At 35.5% G+C, this 20,103-nt stretch overlaps 2 protein-coding genes and 1 long non-coding RNA gene across 4 annotated transcripts; all 3 read right to left on the bottom strand.

Annotated features, from left to right (window-relative positions):
* Window positions 1–3,504: 3,504 nt before the first annotated feature.
* Window positions 3,505–8,723, bottom strand: LOC135848003 (uncharacterized). Its single transcript, XR_010559292.1, has 4 exons — window positions 8,612–8,723; window positions 5,333–5,618; window positions 3,693–5,001; window positions 3,505–3,600 (listed from the first exon to the last, which is right to left on the bottom strand). It is a non-coding gene; the product is annotated as an uncharacterized LOC135848003 (long non-coding RNA).
* A 3,890-nt stretch (window positions 8,724–12,613) lies between these two features.
* Window positions 12,614–19,785, bottom strand: LOC135848331 (uncharacterized). The gene is made up of 7 exons (XM_065368229.1): window positions 19,611–19,785; window positions 19,249–19,537; window positions 18,644–19,019; window positions 18,463–18,580; window positions 13,632–13,914; window positions 13,177–13,528; window positions 12,614–13,085 (listed from the first exon to the last, which is right to left on the bottom strand). Exons 1-7 carry the CDS (start codon window positions 19,636–19,638, stop codon window positions 12,948–12,950), a joined length of 1,584 nt encoding a protein of 527 aa, XP_065224301.1. The 5' UTR covers window positions 19,639–19,785; the 3' UTR covers window positions 12,614–12,947.
* LOC135846516 (ribonuclease Oy-like) lies at window positions 14,026–18,446 on the bottom strand. Of its 2 annotated transcripts, none has more exons than XM_065365651.1 (5): window positions 17,635–18,446; window positions 17,227–17,566; window positions 16,760–17,135; window positions 16,472–16,658; window positions 14,026–14,250 (listed from the first exon to the last, which is right to left on the bottom strand). In XM_065365651.1, the coding sequence occupies exons 1-4, from the start codon at window positions 17,657–17,659 to the stop codon at window positions 16,512–16,514; spliced, it is 888 nt and encodes a 295-aa protein (XP_065221723.1). In that variant the 5' UTR covers window positions 17,660–18,446; the 3' UTR covers window positions 14,026–14,250; window positions 16,472–16,511. The 2 variants fall into 2 exon arrangements, with proteins under 2 accessions (XP_065221723.1, XP_065221724.1); XM_065365652.1 differs by having other exon boundaries at window positions 17,744–18,446.
* Window positions 19,786–20,103: the final 318 nt, after the last annotated feature.

Genomic DNA, 20,103 nt, shown 5'->3' with positions numbered 1-20,103 from the left:
AAGGGAGGATGAGAAATACTCCTTAGCGAATGAAAGATTACAAGTCTCCTTATACTGATACTCGTAATATCAAGAAGGAACTATTTACTTACCCCTTGCTAGCTCAGCATATACCACACTAGTATCAGATACGTCAACATAATAAACTAACCCATGTATAAATTAGGCTCACTTTCGTGAAATTATTAAACACAGGTTCGTTTCTCCAATGTAATTGATGTAGTTAAATCACATTAGTCTCTTAAATATAAGGTTTTCTCAAAAATGTATACATTCACCATAAATAAAACGTAATTAGAACAGAGACACTGTGCTCAACCACCTAATCACGTGTAAGCTTGAATTCACCAATCCCTGTTAAGGGCACACAAGATTGAAACTTAAAACTATACACTTTCTCATAAGGAAGTTATGGGAAAGTTGACTAAATGCTCAAGTCCAACAAAAAAGTGGGGGAAATATAAAAACATAATAATGTTACAATGAGACCCCCGCTGATATAAATAAACGCGCAGACCCCTGCTGAGTCTCGATAATATCTTCGAATTCGCGAGTACCTACATCTTACCTTAATAAATCAAACGATCCCTAAGTTGTCAAGACCCAAAGGACAGAATTACCAAGTCTTATAGGATCTCACCAACTTAAGAATCATTACATAATACACTGCCAAGACAGTGAGGCCATAATCAGGGGCGGACTGGCCATGAAGAAAGTGGGCCCTTGAGTAGAGAGTGGGCCCTTTTGGTGAAAAATGGGGCCCTTTAGTTATAAATTTTTCATTAAATTCAACAGTATGTAACTATTTTTGGTAATGAGTATGAGTTTGGGGGGCCCATGATCGAAAAGACTATGGAAAATAGGCCCTTTGTGTACAAATAGGCCCCTGTTTCTATCATTTCCCGGTAGGCCCTTTTAGCCCGGCCCGCCCCTGGCCATAATGCCACCTTACAGCTGGTGTGTTTCAAATGAAAATGCTTCAATTTATTTGAAAAACTATGCATAAACACCTTTTTTAGGGGTGCCTAAAATGGGGCCGCTCTAAAAAAACGGTTCAAAATTACGAATATATGTACAGGGAGCTTAATTTAACGTTTTCATCTAGATTATTGAATATATGTTACGTTTGGCACGGATCGCAGGTTTCTACTTTCCCAGGGGTTCCCAAAATATCAAAATTACAAAAAATTGGAAAATTGGCTTTTTTATTGAGCTCAAAATTTGGTGGGATGGAAGTCTTTCGGATACTAATGAACTATAAAAGACTTTTTAGCGGGGCTCAAAGAGGTAGGTATGTTCAAAATGGTGGTTTCAAAATTTTCCAAAAACCAACCCCCCTCCCCATTTCTACCACTGAGGGTCAAAAAGAAAAAAATCTCCTCGCATAACGTTCATCGGGCTCTGAAGCTATTTTACGATAAATTTTTTTGAAATTTATACTCAGTGGTTCCTAAAATTCTTCTTTCATTCACAACTTTGAGAACCCCTAACCCACGGATTCGTATTTAGGACATTTATTACAACATTTCAAGAGTGGTTGAGTGGATAATTAGCTGGGACCAAAAAATGGCCTTATCGCAACTCCTCCTTTCCACTGATACGGCGATCCTTTTATAGTTTGAATTCGAATACTTCGATTTTTTATTTCAAACTTAATTAAGTAGACATGCCTGCAAAAAAAGGATTATCAAACAATTGAAGTGGAGCTTCTTAAAGGCTCGTATTTGGTTACAAATTTGATCTTTTACTTACATTCTGAATTTAAGGTTATATACATCAAGTCAGAGAGCCAAAAAATGAAAATTTCATCAAGTTGACCTATTAGAAAACTGACTAGTAAGTTAGGTACCCCAGTTTCGATTCTTTGGCAGCTTTCTCGGTCAATACTCAATTTGGTGAAATTTTGTTTTTTACTTTGGCCTCTTTTGGATTTTTGCAATTTTTAAAACAGCCACTTTTGGTCAAAAAAATGCTACTTTCAAAAATAAATTTCTTCCACAAATTTGATTCATTTTCGAAAATATTAGGTGTTCAAAAGATGCAAAATTTGAAAAATCTTCCCATTTTCGATTGATATGATTCTAGAGCCAGTAAGAGTGATCTGTGACCTGTCAGGTTGTATTTAGGTATCTTAAAAAAAAAAAAATTGAGGCCACATTTGGGCACTTTACTTTGCATATGTAAAAAAATACACTCTTCTAATTCGATTGTTTTTGAAATTTATTTTCAAAAAATGTTCTTATCTGGTTCCTTCATTGCTTACCTATTAATTGGTTATTTCCATGAAATGCAAATTTACTTACGTTAGGTACTTAACTACCTATTAGATTTTCATTTACGAATAGGCTATTCGTGAAACTTTCTCTCACTTCTTGACGCGTTTTTGAGTAATTTTCACTATCCTAAATCAATTTTTGCATCACTCAAATATTTTCCGGAATATTGAAGAGAACTTTTAGTAGGTAAATACAGCATTCAACTTTAAGAAAATCATTTTTATTCCTAATAATGTATGTCAAAAGTTGAAAATTTTGAAAATTGTGTTCAAATACCCACTGTCAAAAATTCAAAAAGCATATAAAAATGTATTCACCTACTGGTTATATCTAATTGAAAATTAAATGAGTGAAAAGTGCAAAATGAAATACCTAGATGAACTAAGTCGGATAACTGATGAATGGATGATCAGTTAAAGTAGGTAGGTATTCGGTGCTTCACATCTGATAGATAATATGCGTAGGTAGGCATAAGTTATTTAGCACTTCATGGACATGGGAAAATTAGGCACGTTTTTGCTCTTAGATAACTTTTGCGACTTGCGTAGCCTTGAATAGGGCGAGGAATTTTATTGAAGGTATGCTATTTGAGAGACTCTTACCGTTATAATTATTTAAAGGTAGTTATCTAATTTTTTCAAAATATAAACGAGTTCGGTTGATAATTGAAATAACAAATTGAACTCTGAACTTTGAAGGAGCTAACTTAAATTTTGACAAAACTAATTAGATATTACCGAAATTAGCATTATAGCATCAAGTCTCTGCTTGTAATTTTAATTATCGAATTCACGTATCAGATTTAGACCTGGAGTTACAATGTAGGTAAGTACATAGTGAAAATCGTTGGTATCAATAATGGATTTTAAAAATGCAATAATTTTGTTGAAGTTTTATTTCTATTTTCTTTATATATGTGGATATTTTTTACCCTAAAAAAAAATAATAAAATAAAATAAAAAACAAACGAATTAGCATACATTATTTTAATAGATACCTGGTTAAGTAGATACCGTAGATTAAACACATTGTGCAGCAAAAAAAAAAAATTATCTCAGTAAAGATAGGTGCATCATAAAATAAGTACTAAGTAGGTATAAGATAAAATTTAAAAAATGAATACAAAAAATAAAAATGAGATTCATTGTGCTGTGGCAAATACTTTGTGTTAGATTCCATTTGTAGTATTAAGATATTTGAAATCGTTTTGGCATTTCCAGTTCTCGTCAACTTGAAAATCTGCACAATTTTTTATAACTAAATCCTCAGAGAAACACAATCGCACCTCCTCTAAGATCCTTGTATCAGCATTATTTGTGACAATCTGTACAAAATGAAACAATCTAAATTAGGTAGGGATTCAATGTACTTAATAATACTTCGGGTAATTTAAACGCCAATCGGCCAATATTTTACTTCTTTGCAAGACAACTGCGGACGAATACTGAATTGATCCTGGAAACATTTGAAGAAATCGGCGCTCTTGTAAGACTTTGAGTCATCTGGATGGATGTTACACTTTGCCAATGCTTCATTTACATCGTATCCTTTATACAGCTGTAATGTTTGTTTAAAATACTCCGATTGAGACATTATTGAATTAATTTGCAAGGAATGAACGCCGTGTTTCTCCCACTCATGTTTCCAAAAAGCTGAATTGCTGAAATCCTTCCTCTTACTCGGCCAATATTCCTTCATCTCGTCTAGAGTTGAACTATCTACAGGGTGTTCCAGAATAACCTTTCACATTTGTTTTTTTTATTACTCTGAGAGAAAAATGTTTACAAAAATTCTTTTACAACCAAAATGAAGTAGAAATATGCCGTTTTTAGACCGTATATTTGAGTTTTCATTAAAAATGAAGTTTTAAAAATTTTTCCATCGAGATATTTTCCTTCATTTTTGACACATTCAACCGAACATTTTTTCAAATTATTGAACACTTCTCTTCCAATCAGTTGCGACTCGTGAACCTAGAAGCTGTTTCAGAGTCCTAGATTTATCTCGATACACTTTTGACTTGGAATAACTCCATAAAAAAAATCGCAGGCTGAAAAGTCAGGGGATCAAGGTGGCCATTAAATTTCTGGTTCAACACGTCGACCATAACAAAATTATTTGATGACTGAAGTGCTCACGCGCTAAACATATGTGTACATCCCTGGTAGTTCCAACATGTTGGAAGGAAGTAAGTAACTCTATTACGTCGCGTCTGTCTTTTAGTTCGGAACAAGAAACTCGTTTAACATTTTGCCTTACCCCTCACTGTTACTGTTTCATTAAACACACATGGTCCCACTATACCGAATTTAGCCACGCCCAACCAAACAGTCAACTTGGCGGAGGTTTAGATGTTTCTCAAGTATTATCAACTGATTCTTTGTACACTAGAAGCGCACATTCCAATTATTCACTTCACCATTTAGATAAAAATGAGCTTCGTTACTGATGAATAAGGAGTAAAGAGTTACAGGAACCTTTATTTTTAAAAAAGGCCTTCACAGTAAAAGCACACTGTACAGCCATCTACTTCTCCAGGGCAAAAAATAACTATTGAAACATAATTCGGCATGCTTTGGCTACCTAGAACCGCCTTTACCATTCCCCTAGCTCCACTTGAACACAGATCAGTGGTTACCAAAATGTGAAAGGTTATTCTGGAACACCCTGTAGATCGCGTTCGCTGAATTGTGATGAAGATTGCAGTTTCGTCTCCCAACTCGGCCTGTTTGACAAATAAATATGACATGAGAATTGAGATGGAACAGAGTGAGGATGAGGAGCGAGAAAATCTAACTACCGAACCATTTCTGCAGATACGAGTACCTACTTAATACATACAGGGTGCCCAGAAATATCGAGTACCCCTAAAAAAGTTTTCTGCTAAAATACTTTGGTTGGTGGTTGTTGGACTGGAGAGATAACATTCCACCAATCACATGCATCTATTTCACGTTGCCAACCTATACTTTTAATGAAAAACTTTCTTAGGGGTACTCGATATTTCTGGGCACCCTGTAAATATTAGTCAACTAACCTATTTGTATACTACTCACCAAAGTCCATGTATTATCCATTTTTCATCTGATGACAATGCACGACACACATCAGCAATTTTAGATCTTTTTTGATTCGCGAATGACGCGCAAAATGAAGGTGGCCATTGCACAGAGAGTTTCAAATGAACTTGTGTTGGTGTTGTTCCTGATGAGCTACTAGTGCTACTACTAGTATACATATATACTCCAATACCTATGAGAATTAATACCCCAATACCAAGACCAACGTAAAGCTTTTTTCTTTTACCAGCACTCCCATTTTTAGTTCCATCTGTGCTGTATTCTACAAACATGACAAAGAACATGCAGGGTTAAGAATAAGATATAGAATCGGTCTCCGAGCGGGATTTTGAAATCATTAATTAAAGGAAGTTGGTCTTAATGGTCCAAAACTCCAAAACTCCCGTGATAAAATGTTTAGATCGCTATATGTACTTTCAGACATCCTATCTTATAGGCCAATCTCATTGCTACCAACTATCTCGAAAGTACCTATTTGAAAAACTATTGATTAAAAGAATGCTTCCCTTGGTTGGTGAAAACCTACCCCTCCACCAGTTTCGATTCAGGAAAAGACACTCGACCATTCATCAGGTTCATCAGGGAGTTACCATCATCAAAAATGTGTTGGAGGAGAAAAAGTTTTGCTCGGCCGTGTTTTTGGATATTGCAAAGGCATTTTATGCAGTCTAGCACAAAGGACTGATTTACAAGTTATCAAAAATTCTTCCAGGCAACCTTTGTCAATGATTGAGTCATACTTGAAGGAGAGGCGATTTAGATTTAGAGTCAGTCATGAAGAGGCCTTGTCACAATTTGGCGGGATCCAGGTGGGAGTTACTACAAGGTAGTGTACTTGGCCCTCTCCTATACCTGCGATATGTACTCAAGATCTCCCTACTGATGACACTACTACCACAGCAATGTTTGCAGACAATAATGCGGTCTTGGGGCTGTGAGCAGAGACCAGAGCAGTGCCAACAGTGTACTGCAAAAGTCACTAGAAAAAATCTACAATTGGACAAGACAGCGGAAGATTGCCCTGAATCATCAAAAGTCGAGGCACGTGCTCTTCACTCTTTGTCATGCCAACAGCTCGATGAGGGCTTATCTTGCAGGCGAGCCAATACCACAGGCTGACTCAGCTAAATACCTGGGAATGCACTTGCACTCGAGATTATCATGGAAAGTCCATGTGAAAATGAAGTCCAACCAGATAAAGAAACAGGTGTGGCAACTACATGTATTGGCTAATTGGAAGGCACTCAGAACTAAACCTGAGCTGCAAGATCCTGGTCTACAAGCAGATTATCCGACCTATCTGGATGTATGGTCTGGTGCTATGGGGCTGTGCAAAAAGGCCTAATTGCCATGTGATGCAGAGAAGGCAAAATGTCATACTGAGAATGATTGTGAATGCATGTAGATTCTCACTTAATGACGATATCCATGCAGATTTGAGTATTCCCCATGTGAATGAAGTATGCGAATATTATGCGGATGCCCATGAGAAGCACCTACACAGCCACATCAACACAGAAGCAATCCAGATGCTGCACCCTCATGGCCCTCGGAGGCTTTGGAGAAGCAAGCCTTCAGATTATACTTGTATAATTAGAACTACTTGTATTAGGGATCCGGTCAATGGGCTGTAACCCCCCCCCCCGCCTGTTAAATTTTCTCCTAAACACTAGTATCTACTAATTTATGATTAATCACGTAAGATTGTACTCTCTTTTTTGTAAAAAAAATTTTGGATGAAATCGTGTTTTGGAATTTTTTCTTGGCAAATATTTCGTATTTATTATGCCAAAAATATTGAAAGATATCATTTCTGAAACTGGTTAACGTGAATTTCAGGTTTCCATTTACATCTGGAGTAATCTTGTAGAAATTGCAAGTTTCAAAAATCTGTTACAAGCTCTAGAACTGCCCAAAACAGATCACATTTTTTTTTTTTAATTTCTTCAAATGACTACTGCCTGTTGGTAATATCTAGCACCCTTGTAAGTTTGAAAAAATTCTTTTGAAAATTTCCAAAGATGAAAATTTAGAACAGAAATGCCAATTTCACCTATTTTGGAGGGATTATGGATGATCTTACGGTCTGAAAATTTGGTCACGGGGATTTTGGACTGCAATAGCCAATAGGACCAACTTCCACGGCCGTTTATTTTAAATCTCAGCCGCAGGTCGGCCAGTTATCTTTCTTAATCAGCTCTATGCTCTTTGAACTGTGCCATTAACTTTTACTGCAGAAGTTTAATTACATTGTACGAGTAAGTACCAATTACGTATTTTCGGTAAAAAATCTCTTCAAATTAATTACCTAATTTTTGTCTGTGAAACTTATCTATCCGCACTTTTCTTATCAGGTGTTTCAAATAAAAGTTTTTAGACGACGTAGGTTTTGATTTACATAATCGGTTGTCGATTGAAGATTACGAGTTATTCTTCTTATAAAAATAACGAACGTGATGGTTTTTTTTTCTAAACATGCACAAATAGGTAAATACGTATAGGCTACCTAAAACAAGAACTGAATTTAGTGGGTCAATTTTTTTCTACTTGGGTATTTCCATCAGATGTGATTATTTTCCAATACATATGGAATTTAGGTAATATGTACCTAGGTACATCCAACATGAATAGGAAAAAATAGAAGATTTCTATGTAGCAGGCCATCCAAAAGTAGGGCCAGCGGTTCTCAAATTGACACGATTTAATTTTTTAAATAAAAATTAAAAAACATAGGAAAAAGTGACTGGTTCAAACTTGAATTTATCATGTGGTACATAATGCCATTATTTTTTCATGATGTTTGTGAGAAAAAATGTCAATTTTAGACGGGAAAATTGTGAAAAAATTAAGGTAAAACACCTGAAACTTGTGAGAAAAATTCCGAAAAAATAAATTTTGAAAACTGAAGACATGCATTTCATTAAGGAATCAAAAGCTTGAGAAAATTTTTAAAAATTTTCCCGAATGAATCTGAGCAGTGTCAAACATCCCTGCAAGTTTGAAAAAACTCGGTTGAAAATTGCCAATACCTAATTGGAATTTTTAATACCTATCTAAAAAAACGATTTTTACCCTTTTTAAGGTGTCAGGAGTGAGGCAGCGATCTGAAAATTTGGTCACGGAAATTGCAGACCACAAATATCAACATCCATTGGTTAATATGGATACATCTCAGCCTGTTCTCTTTGTTAATGATAATGACGTGATATTTTGAACGATAAACTGGAAAAATATTGAATAGGTACTTATACTTACGTTGCTCCACATCACTAGACAACATTTCGAAACCGTTTGACATATGAAAAATAATTTAATGAACTCTTCAACGCTTCGATATCTACCTATTATTAAATTGATCATATATACCTTGTTCTTTTTTTCACCACAGGCGAGCGCTGTAATTCGCATCGAGTTGGTGTTTTAGCACTTTGCCGAACAGTTTAGTAAGATAATTTTTCACAAAGTATTGTTTATTACATTAGCGTTGTGTTGATGATAAAAGGCATACTTATCAGTACCCCACTAAGAAAATCGCCGGTAAAATGGTATCAGCGATAAAAAAAAATAATTGCAATTGCTATTTAGTGAAATTAGAGATGTACACTTTTCAGAGAAGGGACATTCCATGTCAACTCAACCAAAAAAAGGCGATTTTGAAAGTCATGTCTTTCGATTTTGCTCAATTTTTTTTTACAATATCTACCCACCCAGTAAGTAAGAAAGCCGCAATCAGTTTGGTCCCAGCCTCCTCAGGGGGCGGGTGGGGGGGGGGGGCTTCCATTATTTTCACATTGTCTCGAGGTTCTCAACTTCAGCAGCCCACTCCTCCAAAACTATGATACTTCGATCAAAACTGATTTCACAGTTCAAAAGGGCATTGAATTTTGAACTTTTTAAGTATTTTGAAATTTTCAAAAGTTGAAAGTTGAACTTTCAATTTGAAAGTTCAAATTTCAAAATGACGCTGTAAGTGGGAGCTACCATTTAAAATTTTGAAAAAATTTCCATAGATGTACATTTTGATACTTTTTCGAAATATTTAGGTTTCGAGATGGCACTCGTTGACGGAGGGGGAGCACCCCCACCCCCAATTTTGGGTGAAACTTTCAAAAGAAAATCTGGGGCATGTGACATATCAAATTGTATGTTTTCGGCGACGCTAAACACGAATATGACGTCAGATTTTTGATAGGACCCCATCCACGGCCCCCAGCACCTCCTCAAAGGGGGTAAAAGTTCAAAAAAGCGTTTTGTTCGTGTGACACATGGAATAGTATGTTTTTGGTGACGCTGAACACGAATATGATGTCAGATTTGTGATTGGACCCGTCCACGGCCCCCAGCACCTCTCCAAAGGGGATGACCCCCCCAAAAATGGTTACATTCGTGTGATACATGCAATAGTATGTTTTTGATATCGCTGAACACGAATATTGCCTTAGTTTTTCGAATCGACTTCACCCATGGCCCCTAGAACCTCCCCCAATAGGTAAGAGTCCAAAAAAATTGTTGGAGGCCGTGGATGGGGTCCAATCTCAAATCTGACGTCATATTCGTGTTCAGCGTCACCAAAAACATACTATTCCATGTGTCACACGAACAAAACGCTTTTTTGAACTTTTACCCCCTTTGAGGAGGTGCTGGGGGCCGTGGATGGGGTCCTATCAAAAATCTGACGTCGTATTCGTGTTCAGCGTCGCCGAAAACATACAATTTGATATATCACATGCCCCAGATTTCCTTTTGAAAGTTTCACCCAAAATTGGGGGTGGGGGTGCTCCCCCTCCGTCAATGAGTGCCATCTCGAAACCTAAATATTTCGAAAAAGTATCAAAATGTACATCTGTGGAAATTTTTTCAAAATTTTAAATGGTAGCTCCCACTTACAGCGCCATTTTGAAATTTGAACTTTCAACTTTTGAAAATTTCAAAATACTTAAAAAGTTCAAAATTCAATGCCCTTTAAAACTGTGAAATCAGTTTTGATCAAAGTATCATAATTTTGGAGGAATGGGCTGCTGAAGTTGAGTACCTCGAGCCCCCCACCCACCCCCTGAGGGGGCTGGGACCAAACTGATTGCGGCTTTCTTACTTACTGGGTGGGTAGATATTGTAAAAAAAAATTGAGCAAAATCGAAGGACATGACCCAAAAACATTGGTTGAGTTGACATGGAATGACCCAGAAGTAATTTTGGTGAAATGCGAAAAGTGAAAATTTCATTAGACAGTATGAAAAGTTCTGAAAAGTGTGAAAAGTAAATCATGTGAACTCATTCTAAAGCTCTTTAGGTATAAGGGTCATTCCACGTCAATTCGACCAACGTTTTTGAGTCATGTCATTCGATTTCGCTCAATTTTTTTTTACAATATCTACCCACCCAATAAGTAAGAAACCCGCAATCAGTTTGGTCCCAGCCCCCTCAGGGGACGGGTGGGGGGGGGGCTTCCATTATTTTCACATTGTCTCGGGGTACTCAACTTCAACAGCGCATTCCTCCAAAGCTATGATACTTTTATCAAAACTGATTTCACAGTTCGAAAGGGTATTGCATTTTGAACTTTTTAAGTATTTTGAAATTGTCAAAAGTTGAAAGTTGAACTTTGGAATTGAGAGTTCAAAATTTAGAATGGCGCATGTAAGTGGGAGCTACCATTTAAAATTCTGAAAAAATTTCCATAGATGTACCTTTTGATGCTTTTTCGAAATATTCAAGTTTCGAGATGGGATCTCTTAATGGAGGGGGAGCACCCGCTCCCCCAATTTTGGGCAAAACTTTCGAAACAAAATCTGGGGCATGTGATATATCGAATTCTACGTTTTTAGTAACGCTGGACACGAATATGACGTCAGATTTTTGATTGGATTCCATCCACGGTCTCCAACAAATTTTTTGCTTTTTTACCCATTGGGAGAGGTTCTGGGAGCCGTGGGTTAGGTAAATTTGAAAAACTAAGGCTATATTCGTGTTCAGCCATATGGAAAACATACTATTTCATGTGCCACACGAATGAAACAATTTTTTTAGGTTAACCTCTTTGGGAAGGTTGGGGGGGGGGTCGTGGATGAGGTCCAGTTAAAAATGTGACGTTATATCCGTGTTCAGCGACACCAAAAACATACTGTTTTATGTGTCGCACGAACAAAGCCCTTTTTTGAACTTTTACCCCATTTGGTGAGGTGCTGGGGGCCGCGGATGGGGTCCAATCAAAAATTTGACGTCATATTCGTGTTCAGCGTCACCAAAAACATATAATTTGATATATCACACGCCCCAGATTTTTTTTTTGAAATTTTTGCCCAAATCTGGGGAAGGGGGTGCTCCCTCTCCACTTAAAGATCCCATTTCGAAAATTGAATACTTCGAGAAGACATCTAAAGGTACATCTATGGGAATTTTTTCAGAATTTTAAATGGTAGCTGCCACTTACAGCGTCATTTTGAAAATTTCAAAATGCTTAAAAAGTTTAGAATGCAATGCCCTTTCGAACTGTGAAATCAGTTTTGATCAAAGTATCATAATTTTGGAGGAATGGGCTGCTGAAGTTGAGTACCTCGAGACAATGTGAAAATAATGGAAGCTCCTCCTCTGAGGGGGCTGGGATCAAACTGATTGAGGGTTTCTCATTTATTGAGTGGGTATAGGTGTAGATATTGTACCTAAGAAAAATTTGAGCGAAATCGAAGGACATGACTCAAAAACGTTGGTTGAGTTGAGGTGGAATGACCCATAACTTAATACGACTGTTTTAAACATTTGAAAAAAAAATTATAAATAAACAGCAACAATGCTATTCAGTGAAAAATTAAAATTTTAAACTCATGAATGCCTATCTAAGTTACATACAAATACACTGTTTGATCGAATTGAAAATTTGAAAATCTCTCAAATTTAAACTTTTGCTGTTCCTTTCCTATAAAGCTCAAATGGTTTTTTTTTTGTAATCCTAAACCCATGTTGCACTTGAAAATAAAATCAATAAAAATTGCGTAAATGACATTTCTCTACATATTGAATGATTCGACTTATCAGTTCAACGATGAATAAATTTTCTGCTGATATGGTAATCCTTTTATAGTTTGAATTCGAATACTTCGATTTTTAATTTCAAACTCAAGTAGACATATCTGCGAGGATTATCAAACAGTTGAAGTGGAGCTTAATGGCTCATGTGTGGTCTTCAAAATGATACATTCGAATGTGTAAAATTTGCATTTAGTCACAATATTGGTACCTATGAAAAAAATAAAAGCAAAGTACAATTTACAATATTTATATTCAAAATACGAATAAGCATAAAATATACATGTACAGTCAGCGTAAAAAAAACTTAACTAATCATAAAATAGGTACCTACACCTAGATTTTAAAAATAATAATCCGTCAAGGCTAGAAAAAGTTGAAACAGAGAAATGATTTCTATATTTTTTTCAATACTCGAATTGTTTTAAATTTGACTAGATTAAACACAACACAACTAGGGTTAAACCTTACATACGTAAAACTTATCACTTTAGATAGGTAACATAAAAGTTGAAATGCTATAATACCATCCTAATACTGAATACGTAACCAAATAGGTAGATACACTTTAAACTTTGGGTTCAATGATGGATGGATATAAGAAATTTTCCAAGCAATACTCTTGGGCATATTTATCACAATCTCGTAAGATCAAATTCTCATCGAAACAGAGTCTTATTTCTTGTAACGTCTCCTCATTCCGCATCTGTAATGTAAGAAGATGGTAATCATTATTCATTTCATTCGAATGATTTACATAAAATGAACTATTAGGTACCTAGTAAGAATATCCTTACCCTTTTGCAAGATAGTTGAGGATGAATATTGAAATGTTTCTTAAAACAATCCACAAATTCATTATTTTTATATAATTTCCAGTCGTTTGGATGTATACCGCACTCGGCCAATGCTTTAGTAACATTGTATTGTTTATACAGTTCTAAACTGCGTCGAAAATATTTCAGCTGCGTGTTGATTACCTCACATTGTAAGGCACAAGTACCATGTTTCAACCATTCGTGTTTCCAGAAATCTGCATTGGTGCTGTTTTCGAGCATTGTTAGCCAATATTCCTCTAACTCAGCTCGTATCGGTTTCAGTTCGGTTTCATTAAACGAAGATGGAGAGCAGTACCCCATTTTATTTGGCCTGTTTAAAAAGTCACGTATTAGGATTTAAAATAGGTACCTACGATTCAACTCATCAACATGTATAAGTAAGATATCAAGTAGGTACTTCTCTATTCACTCACCAAAGTCCATGTATTAACCAATTATTTCCATTTTTTGGTAAAACACACGTCTCAGTACCACCTGCACGTTTTTCAGCGAGTGATCTGCAAAATGAAATTGGCCAGGACAAAGAGAGCAGCAATAAATCGAAGGTTTTATTCGATGTTGGTTGATTTCTGGATGTGGACGAATTGCTGTAGTTGCACTGTATCACCCATATGACCAAAGCTAGGCAAACGAATACACAAAATATTCCCAAAAGAAACATCCATCTTCTACGAACACTTTCGTAAATATTTTCACCTGTAATTGAGCAGCAGGTGTGGTTAATTTGTGGATGTTGTGACACATTAGAACAATAATTAAATCAGGAAAATACTATAGGTAGGTACTCACAAACAGTCTTTCGATTTTGCATCTTGGAATTTTTTAGGTAGGGTAAGTAAGTATTTTAAAAAATAATTTTTTGAAAATATTTCAGTGTTGAGTTTTTTCAATTTTGTATCACAGCTCTATGTTTCTGCACTGTCGTTTGATTTTGACAATAACTCCGCGGTGAATTAATTCCCCGCATTCGTTCGTTATAATTCGGCAGTATTCGTATGGTAATTTGAAAGCTTTAAAAATGAAAATCTATACCTATTTTGAGGGGAAAAATAACAAAAATATATATTAAAATAGAATAACAATATAAATAAAATCATAATTTCAGTAGCAAATAGCAGAGTAACCAAAAAAAAAAGATAAATACCTAAATAAAATAAAAGCTCACAAGGGAACCTCTTGAGGTGTCACACTCTGATTTGAACGGGGCTGCGATTTTTGGAAAGAGCATAGTCTAAAACCCCCAAAATCAAATTTTCAGCTGCCCAAGTTCATTTTTCGATTTTTGGCGAATTTTTGAAAATTCAAAATTGACTGTTTTTGGCGATTTATGCTTTTTTTAAAAAAAGTACGTACTCGATCAATAAAAATGGTCAAAATGAATCCGAAAACAAATGTTAACTATCCAAATCCAAATTTCACAATTTCCAGCCATTCTGGAGCCTCCGGCGCGATTTTTCAATTTCTCCAGAATTTTGAATCTGCTCCAGAAGGCGTGAATGTGAAGTTGGGCAGCTAAAAATCGAGTTGTACATTACATTCGACCTGTTTAACGAGTTTATCCACATTTGAGCCGATTTTCAAAGTGACACGTCAAGAGTGGTTTTTTGAGGTGTCACTCTCGCTCCAAAACGGCTGGAAATGGTAGAATTTGCGCTCCGGGGGTTAGTTCTTGAAGAAATACAGTGATTCGCGCAAATTTCAAAAATTTCCTCACAAACGGTTATCTTTTGATTTTTTTGATTTTTTAATTTTGAAAAAAGCTGGTCAAAAAGCCACTTTCGAGTTGTCACTCTCAAAATCGGCTCAAATGTGGATAAACTCATCAAACAGGTCGAGTATAATACACCACTCGATTTTTAGCTGTCCAACTGCATATTTACGTCTTTTGGAGCAAATTCAAAATTCAGGAGTAATTTAAAAATCGCGCTGGAGGCTCCAGAACGACTGGAAATTGTGAAATTTGTATTGGGGGGGGGGAGGGGGTGTTAGTTTTGGACAAAATACAGCGATTCACGTAAATTTAAAAAATTTTCACACAAACGGGTAGGAAACTTTTGATTTTTTTGATTTTTTAATTTTGAAAAAAGCTGGTCAAAAAGCCACTTTCGAGTTGTCACTCTCAAAATCGGCTCAAATGTGGATAAACTCATTAAACAGGTCGAGTATAATACACCACTCGATTTTTAGCTGCCCAACTGCATATTTACGTCTTTTGGAGCAAATTCAAAATTCAGGAGTAATTTAAAAATCGCGCTGGAGGCTCCAGAACGACTGGAAATTGTGAAATTTGTATTTGGGGGGGGGGGTGTTAGTTTTGGACAAAATACAGCGATTCACGTAAATTTAAAAAATTTTCACACAAACGGGAAACTTTTGATTTTTTTGATTTTTTAATTTTGAAAAAAGCTGGTCAAAAAGCCACTTTCGAGTTGTCACTCTCAAAATCGGCTCAAATTTGGATAAACTCGTTAAACAAGTCGAGTGTAGTATACAACTCGATTTTTAGCTGCCCAATTGCATATTCACGCCTTCTGGAGCAAATGCAAAACTCTGGAGAAATTGAAATATCGCGCTGGAGGCTCCAGAACGGCTGGAAATTGAGAGATTTTGATTTGGGGGGTTAGTTACGGATAAAATACAGCGATTCGGGTGAATTTCAAAAATTTCCACAAAAGCAGGAAACTTTTGATTTTTTGAATTTTTCAATTTTGAAAAAATCTGGTCAAAAAGGCACTTTTGAGGTGTCACTCTCAAAATCGTCTCAAATGTGGATAAACTCGTTAAACAGGTCGAGTGTTATATACAACTCGATTTTTAGCTGCCCAACTTCATATTCACGCCTTCTGGAGCAAATTCAAAATTCTGGAGAAATCGAAAAATCGCGCCGGAGGCTCCAGAATGGCTGGAAATGGTGAAATTTGGATTTGGGTAATTAATATTAGTTTTCGGACTTATTTTGACCATTTTTATTGATCAAGTACGTACTTTTTAAAAAAAAAGCATAAATCGCCAAAAATAGTCAATTTTGAATTTTCAAAAATTCGCCAAAAATCGAAAAATGAACTTGGTCAGCTGAAAATTTGGTTTTGGGGGTTTTAGACTATGCTCTTTCCAAAAATCGTGGTCCCGTTCAAATCGGAGTGTGACACCTTAAGAAGTTAAGAGGTTCCCTTGTCTGATTTAACAACGTTCAGACTTCAGAATTTATGAAAAAATTCAAAAATACAAGATTAAGTAATCTACAGATAGGTACCTAATCAGCCTTCTTAATGGTATTGAATGGGCTCTCCATATTAAAACGGGGATGTGACAGGATAGGTGAATTCTTCTGCACAATACTGAAATCCTAGATACGAATCACCCACATTGGTACAATTTTTCAAATTCATACTCTGATCGAAACAAAATCCAAATTCGTACAACGTATGTCTAGTTGATATCTGTAAAAAAATTAAAATAATTTCCAAATTTTAATCTTCGAAGCTCTAGATAGGTATTTACGTGTATTAAAATTCCCCTCGATTTGGAAAAATTCACCCACCGTTTCATTTCTGCATCCAATTTTGACCTCGACGTTGAAACGATTCATAAAACAATCGTGGACTTGAGTATAATTGTACATTTTCGAGTCGTTCGGGACTATGTGACATTTGCCCAACGTTTCGTTAATATTATAATGATCGTGCCATTCGGCTCCTTGGTTTAAAAATTTGTATTCGCTGTCTAAAGGCTCGATTTGAGTCGCACAAGTGTGTCCATAGGTGTACTGCTTGTTGTAATCCGGTGGCCAGCGACTGATCATTCTGTTTCTAATTTTCGAATTATGATAAACGATTGATTCGGCTTTTCGAAAAATTAATGGTATTCTGCAATGCTGCTTAGGTGAATTGGAATTGGAATCGGTACTTTCAACGGTCCTATAAAATGTAAACAAAATTCGTGTAAAGTGCAATAAAGGGTTCAGAGTGAAATAATAAGAAGTAGGTATATAAATAAATATTCGCTTACCAAATATTATTAATCATCCAGCCATACTTATTCCTAAACTGACTGAATAATAAATCATTCCACGAATGCACCTTATTCCATTCCGAATCCGAAGGAAAATGCATATCGATTAAATCCTCCTTCGTAAAATAACGATCGCACGAACGTCTATTGAGTAACACATATGCTGCGATGAGGATGCAAAAAATCACAGCTACTTTGACACGACGTGATGTTTTTCGTTCTTGTACTTGCATATGGACATCGTTAGGATTATAACAGATTCGAGGATTAGTATCGTTGGTCACTTTAGGTTGCGGAATACCATTTTCCAGTTTAGGTTCTTCTTCCGGAGGTACTCCTGCAGAAAACGTAATGACGAAATTAAGTCCCTAGAGAAATAAAAATACGATTATATTTTACACTTACTATTAATATGGATGTTTTGAGGCATTTTAGCTTATAAAACACTAAACATAAAGTATTCGAGAAGTTAAATAGGTAATTTCATATAGTAGAATGAAATACAAAACAACACCTTGAAACAACTTTAAAACTGGAACTTTCTTTCCTGGATCAATATTTTTGGAGATAACGCAGTGTCGAAAGAATTCGTTAGTATTCGGCAAAGTTCGCAGCTGGTTCGCGTTCCGTTTTAAAGCTTCGACCTTTCAATATTCGGAGTTTTTTTCTCGAACTAAAATGAAACTTATTCTGCGAATTTTAGGAAGCAAAATGATGAAAAATTTTACTGTCTGTCTTCGTAAAATATTTTTCGAGAAAAAAAAATTAAAAATAATTCAAAAATATACACAATTATATTAAAATGAAAAATCCATCAAGGTTACAGAAAAGAAAAATATAGCAAAATTACCTATAAATATAAGATATGTTTTTTCATTCTTTCTTATAAAAAATCAAAATCCAATTTGAACAATTAAATAAACCACGATGTTCGAAATTAAAAACGATAATTGATAACAGTACACATTCAATACTTACGAATTAGGTAATTAACTATACCAAACTATGATAAAAATAAAAGAATTGCGTTTAAAATTTTGACTAGATTATAATAATTAATAAAATCGGATTTAAAAATGATAAATTACGAAGATCTTCGTTTAGTGTTTGCAGCATTGTAAAACGAAAAAAAAAAAATACTCTCCAAATTAAAATTAAAATCTCGATAAAATTATAGGTAAAGAATAATCAGTCTTCTCGTATAAATCGAATTTTACGATTCCGCAACCGTACCGGGATAAATGAACTCTCCGTTACAATGTAACGTTGCTCCGAAAGTATCGCAACCTTTTAAATTTAATTCCTTATCAAAGCAGAAGCGAACTTCAGTGAGGAGTAGCTCATTACGAACCTGTGAAAAAAACATGTTTAATCTCCAGTCGATAAAATTGATAAATAGCTGTTATCTACTTACAGTATCGAGCTGGCAGAAAATTTGAGGCTCGACGTTGAAATTCTGCTGAACGCATTGTATAATTTGCTCACTAGTGTACAATTTACCATCATCCGGATATATTCCGCATTTAGTAAAAGCATCGGTGACATTATACTGTTTATTCCAGGCTAACCCTTGGCTAAAATATTTAATTTCCGAATTCAGTGCTTCGATTTGAGCAGCACAAGTGCCATGTTTTAGCCATTCGTGTTTCCAGAGATAAGTCACTTTGGCATCTTTCTGAATCGTCTGCCAATGCTCTTCTAATTCATCTTCGATCGGAGCTAAGGCGCTAGCATTAAAGGGTATTCTGCCACAAAACTGCGGATAATCTGCGCTATTACTTCGGCTTGGCCTATAAAATAAAGAAATTTATAAACATAACGGCGGTATTCGTTTATCCATCGTAATCTTATCGCTTTCGTAATACGTCATAAACGGTAATGTTAGTAAAACTAGAAATAAACAACGTACTCGACACGCGACACAATCGTTTCGAGATAAATAAACAATGAGTAAAAATATTCTACCATAAGCCACTTGTTGGTGTTAGGTTGGGTAAATGATGAAGAGTTTTTTTTTACCATATTCCATGTATCGTCCAAGCATATCTATCATCGGCGAAATTGCATTCAGTTACAGGTTCTTTTTTCTCTTCTGTGTATTCGGTACAATATGAAATTGGCCATTGTTGGGTGAACAGTAAATAATCCCAGCTTTGATTTCGCCATACTCTGGGTAAAGATGATGAGGCCTCGTAGTATTCCACTAATACAAAGCCTAGAGCTATTATAGCGCAAATTAACAAGGCGAAGATGGCTTTTTTCTCACAAGAGCCAGAGCAGTTTTTCTCGTCATTTTCAGCATTGTCACCTGAAATGTGAGTTGGTCAGTTTGTTAGCTTAAAATTTAGCAGGTAGAATGATTATGATAGGATTTTACTTACCAAACGTGTCGTAAGTTTTTACTGTCATCTTGTATGATTTCGATCGTTTAATGACATCGAAGTATGCAACAAAGTATATAGTTAACGATAACCACTGATTAAGTAACGTCTGAATTATTTATCATTGTGTTGTAGATTGAAGGTTCAAACATATGGTTCGATGAAAAAAGTAAATAGGTAGGTTCGGGTAACTTCGTTGATGTTCGAGCAGCTTCGTTGAACTTGGAAATATTTTGATTTTGAGATATTGGTTTAGTGTTCAAGTGTTTTTTTTTTTTTAATTATTAGATAATATTGAAATTATTCTTGGATTTTAGTCAAATTTAGAAAGCTTTTAGATGAACCTGATGTAAAGAGTTTGATAAAACTTCATGACATGAGCGTAATTCGTTATCATAAATATCCAATTCTCATCACTCAGCTTTGAATGTGTATTGTGTATTCCTCATTTGATCAAATCCAATACGAAGGACCATAGAAGATTTAGTTTTCT

Source organism: Planococcus citri, chromosome 5 (assembly GCF_950023065.1).
Source record: "Planococcus citri chromosome 5, ihPlaCitr1.1, whole genome shotgun sequence".
In the NCBI taxonomy this organism is placed as follows: Eukaryota; Metazoa; Arthropoda; class Insecta; order Hemiptera; family Pseudococcidae; genus Planococcus; species Planococcus citri.
The sequence above is the reverse complement of the archived record's forward strand: the minus strand, read 5'-3'. Positions and strand labels throughout refer to the sequence as shown.

Bases quoted from the DNA above. Each gene is read 5' to 3' on its own strand.
- LOC135846516 (XM_065365651.1), bottom strand. From the start codon at position 17,659: ATGCCTCAAAACATCCATATTAATA. The intron at 17,567-17,634 runs GTAAGTGTAAAA...CGTTTTCTGCAG, and splicing joins TCAAAACATCCATATTAATA to GAGTACCTCCGGAAGAAGAA. The intron at 17,136-17,226 runs GTAAGCGAATAT...TACATTTTATAG, and splicing joins TGGATGATTAATAATATTTG to GACCGTTGAAAGTACCGATT.
- LOC135848331 (XM_065368229.1), bottom strand. From the start codon at position 19,638: ATGACAGTAAAAACTTACGACACGTTTG. The intron at 19,538-19,610 runs GTAAGTAAAATC...CTCACATTTCAG, and splicing joins AAAAACTTACGACACGTTTG to GTGACAATGCTGAAAATGAC. The intron at 13,086-13,176 runs GTAAGGATATTC...CTTACATTACAG, and splicing joins CTCAACTATCTTGCAAAAGG to ATGCGGAATGAGGAGACGTT.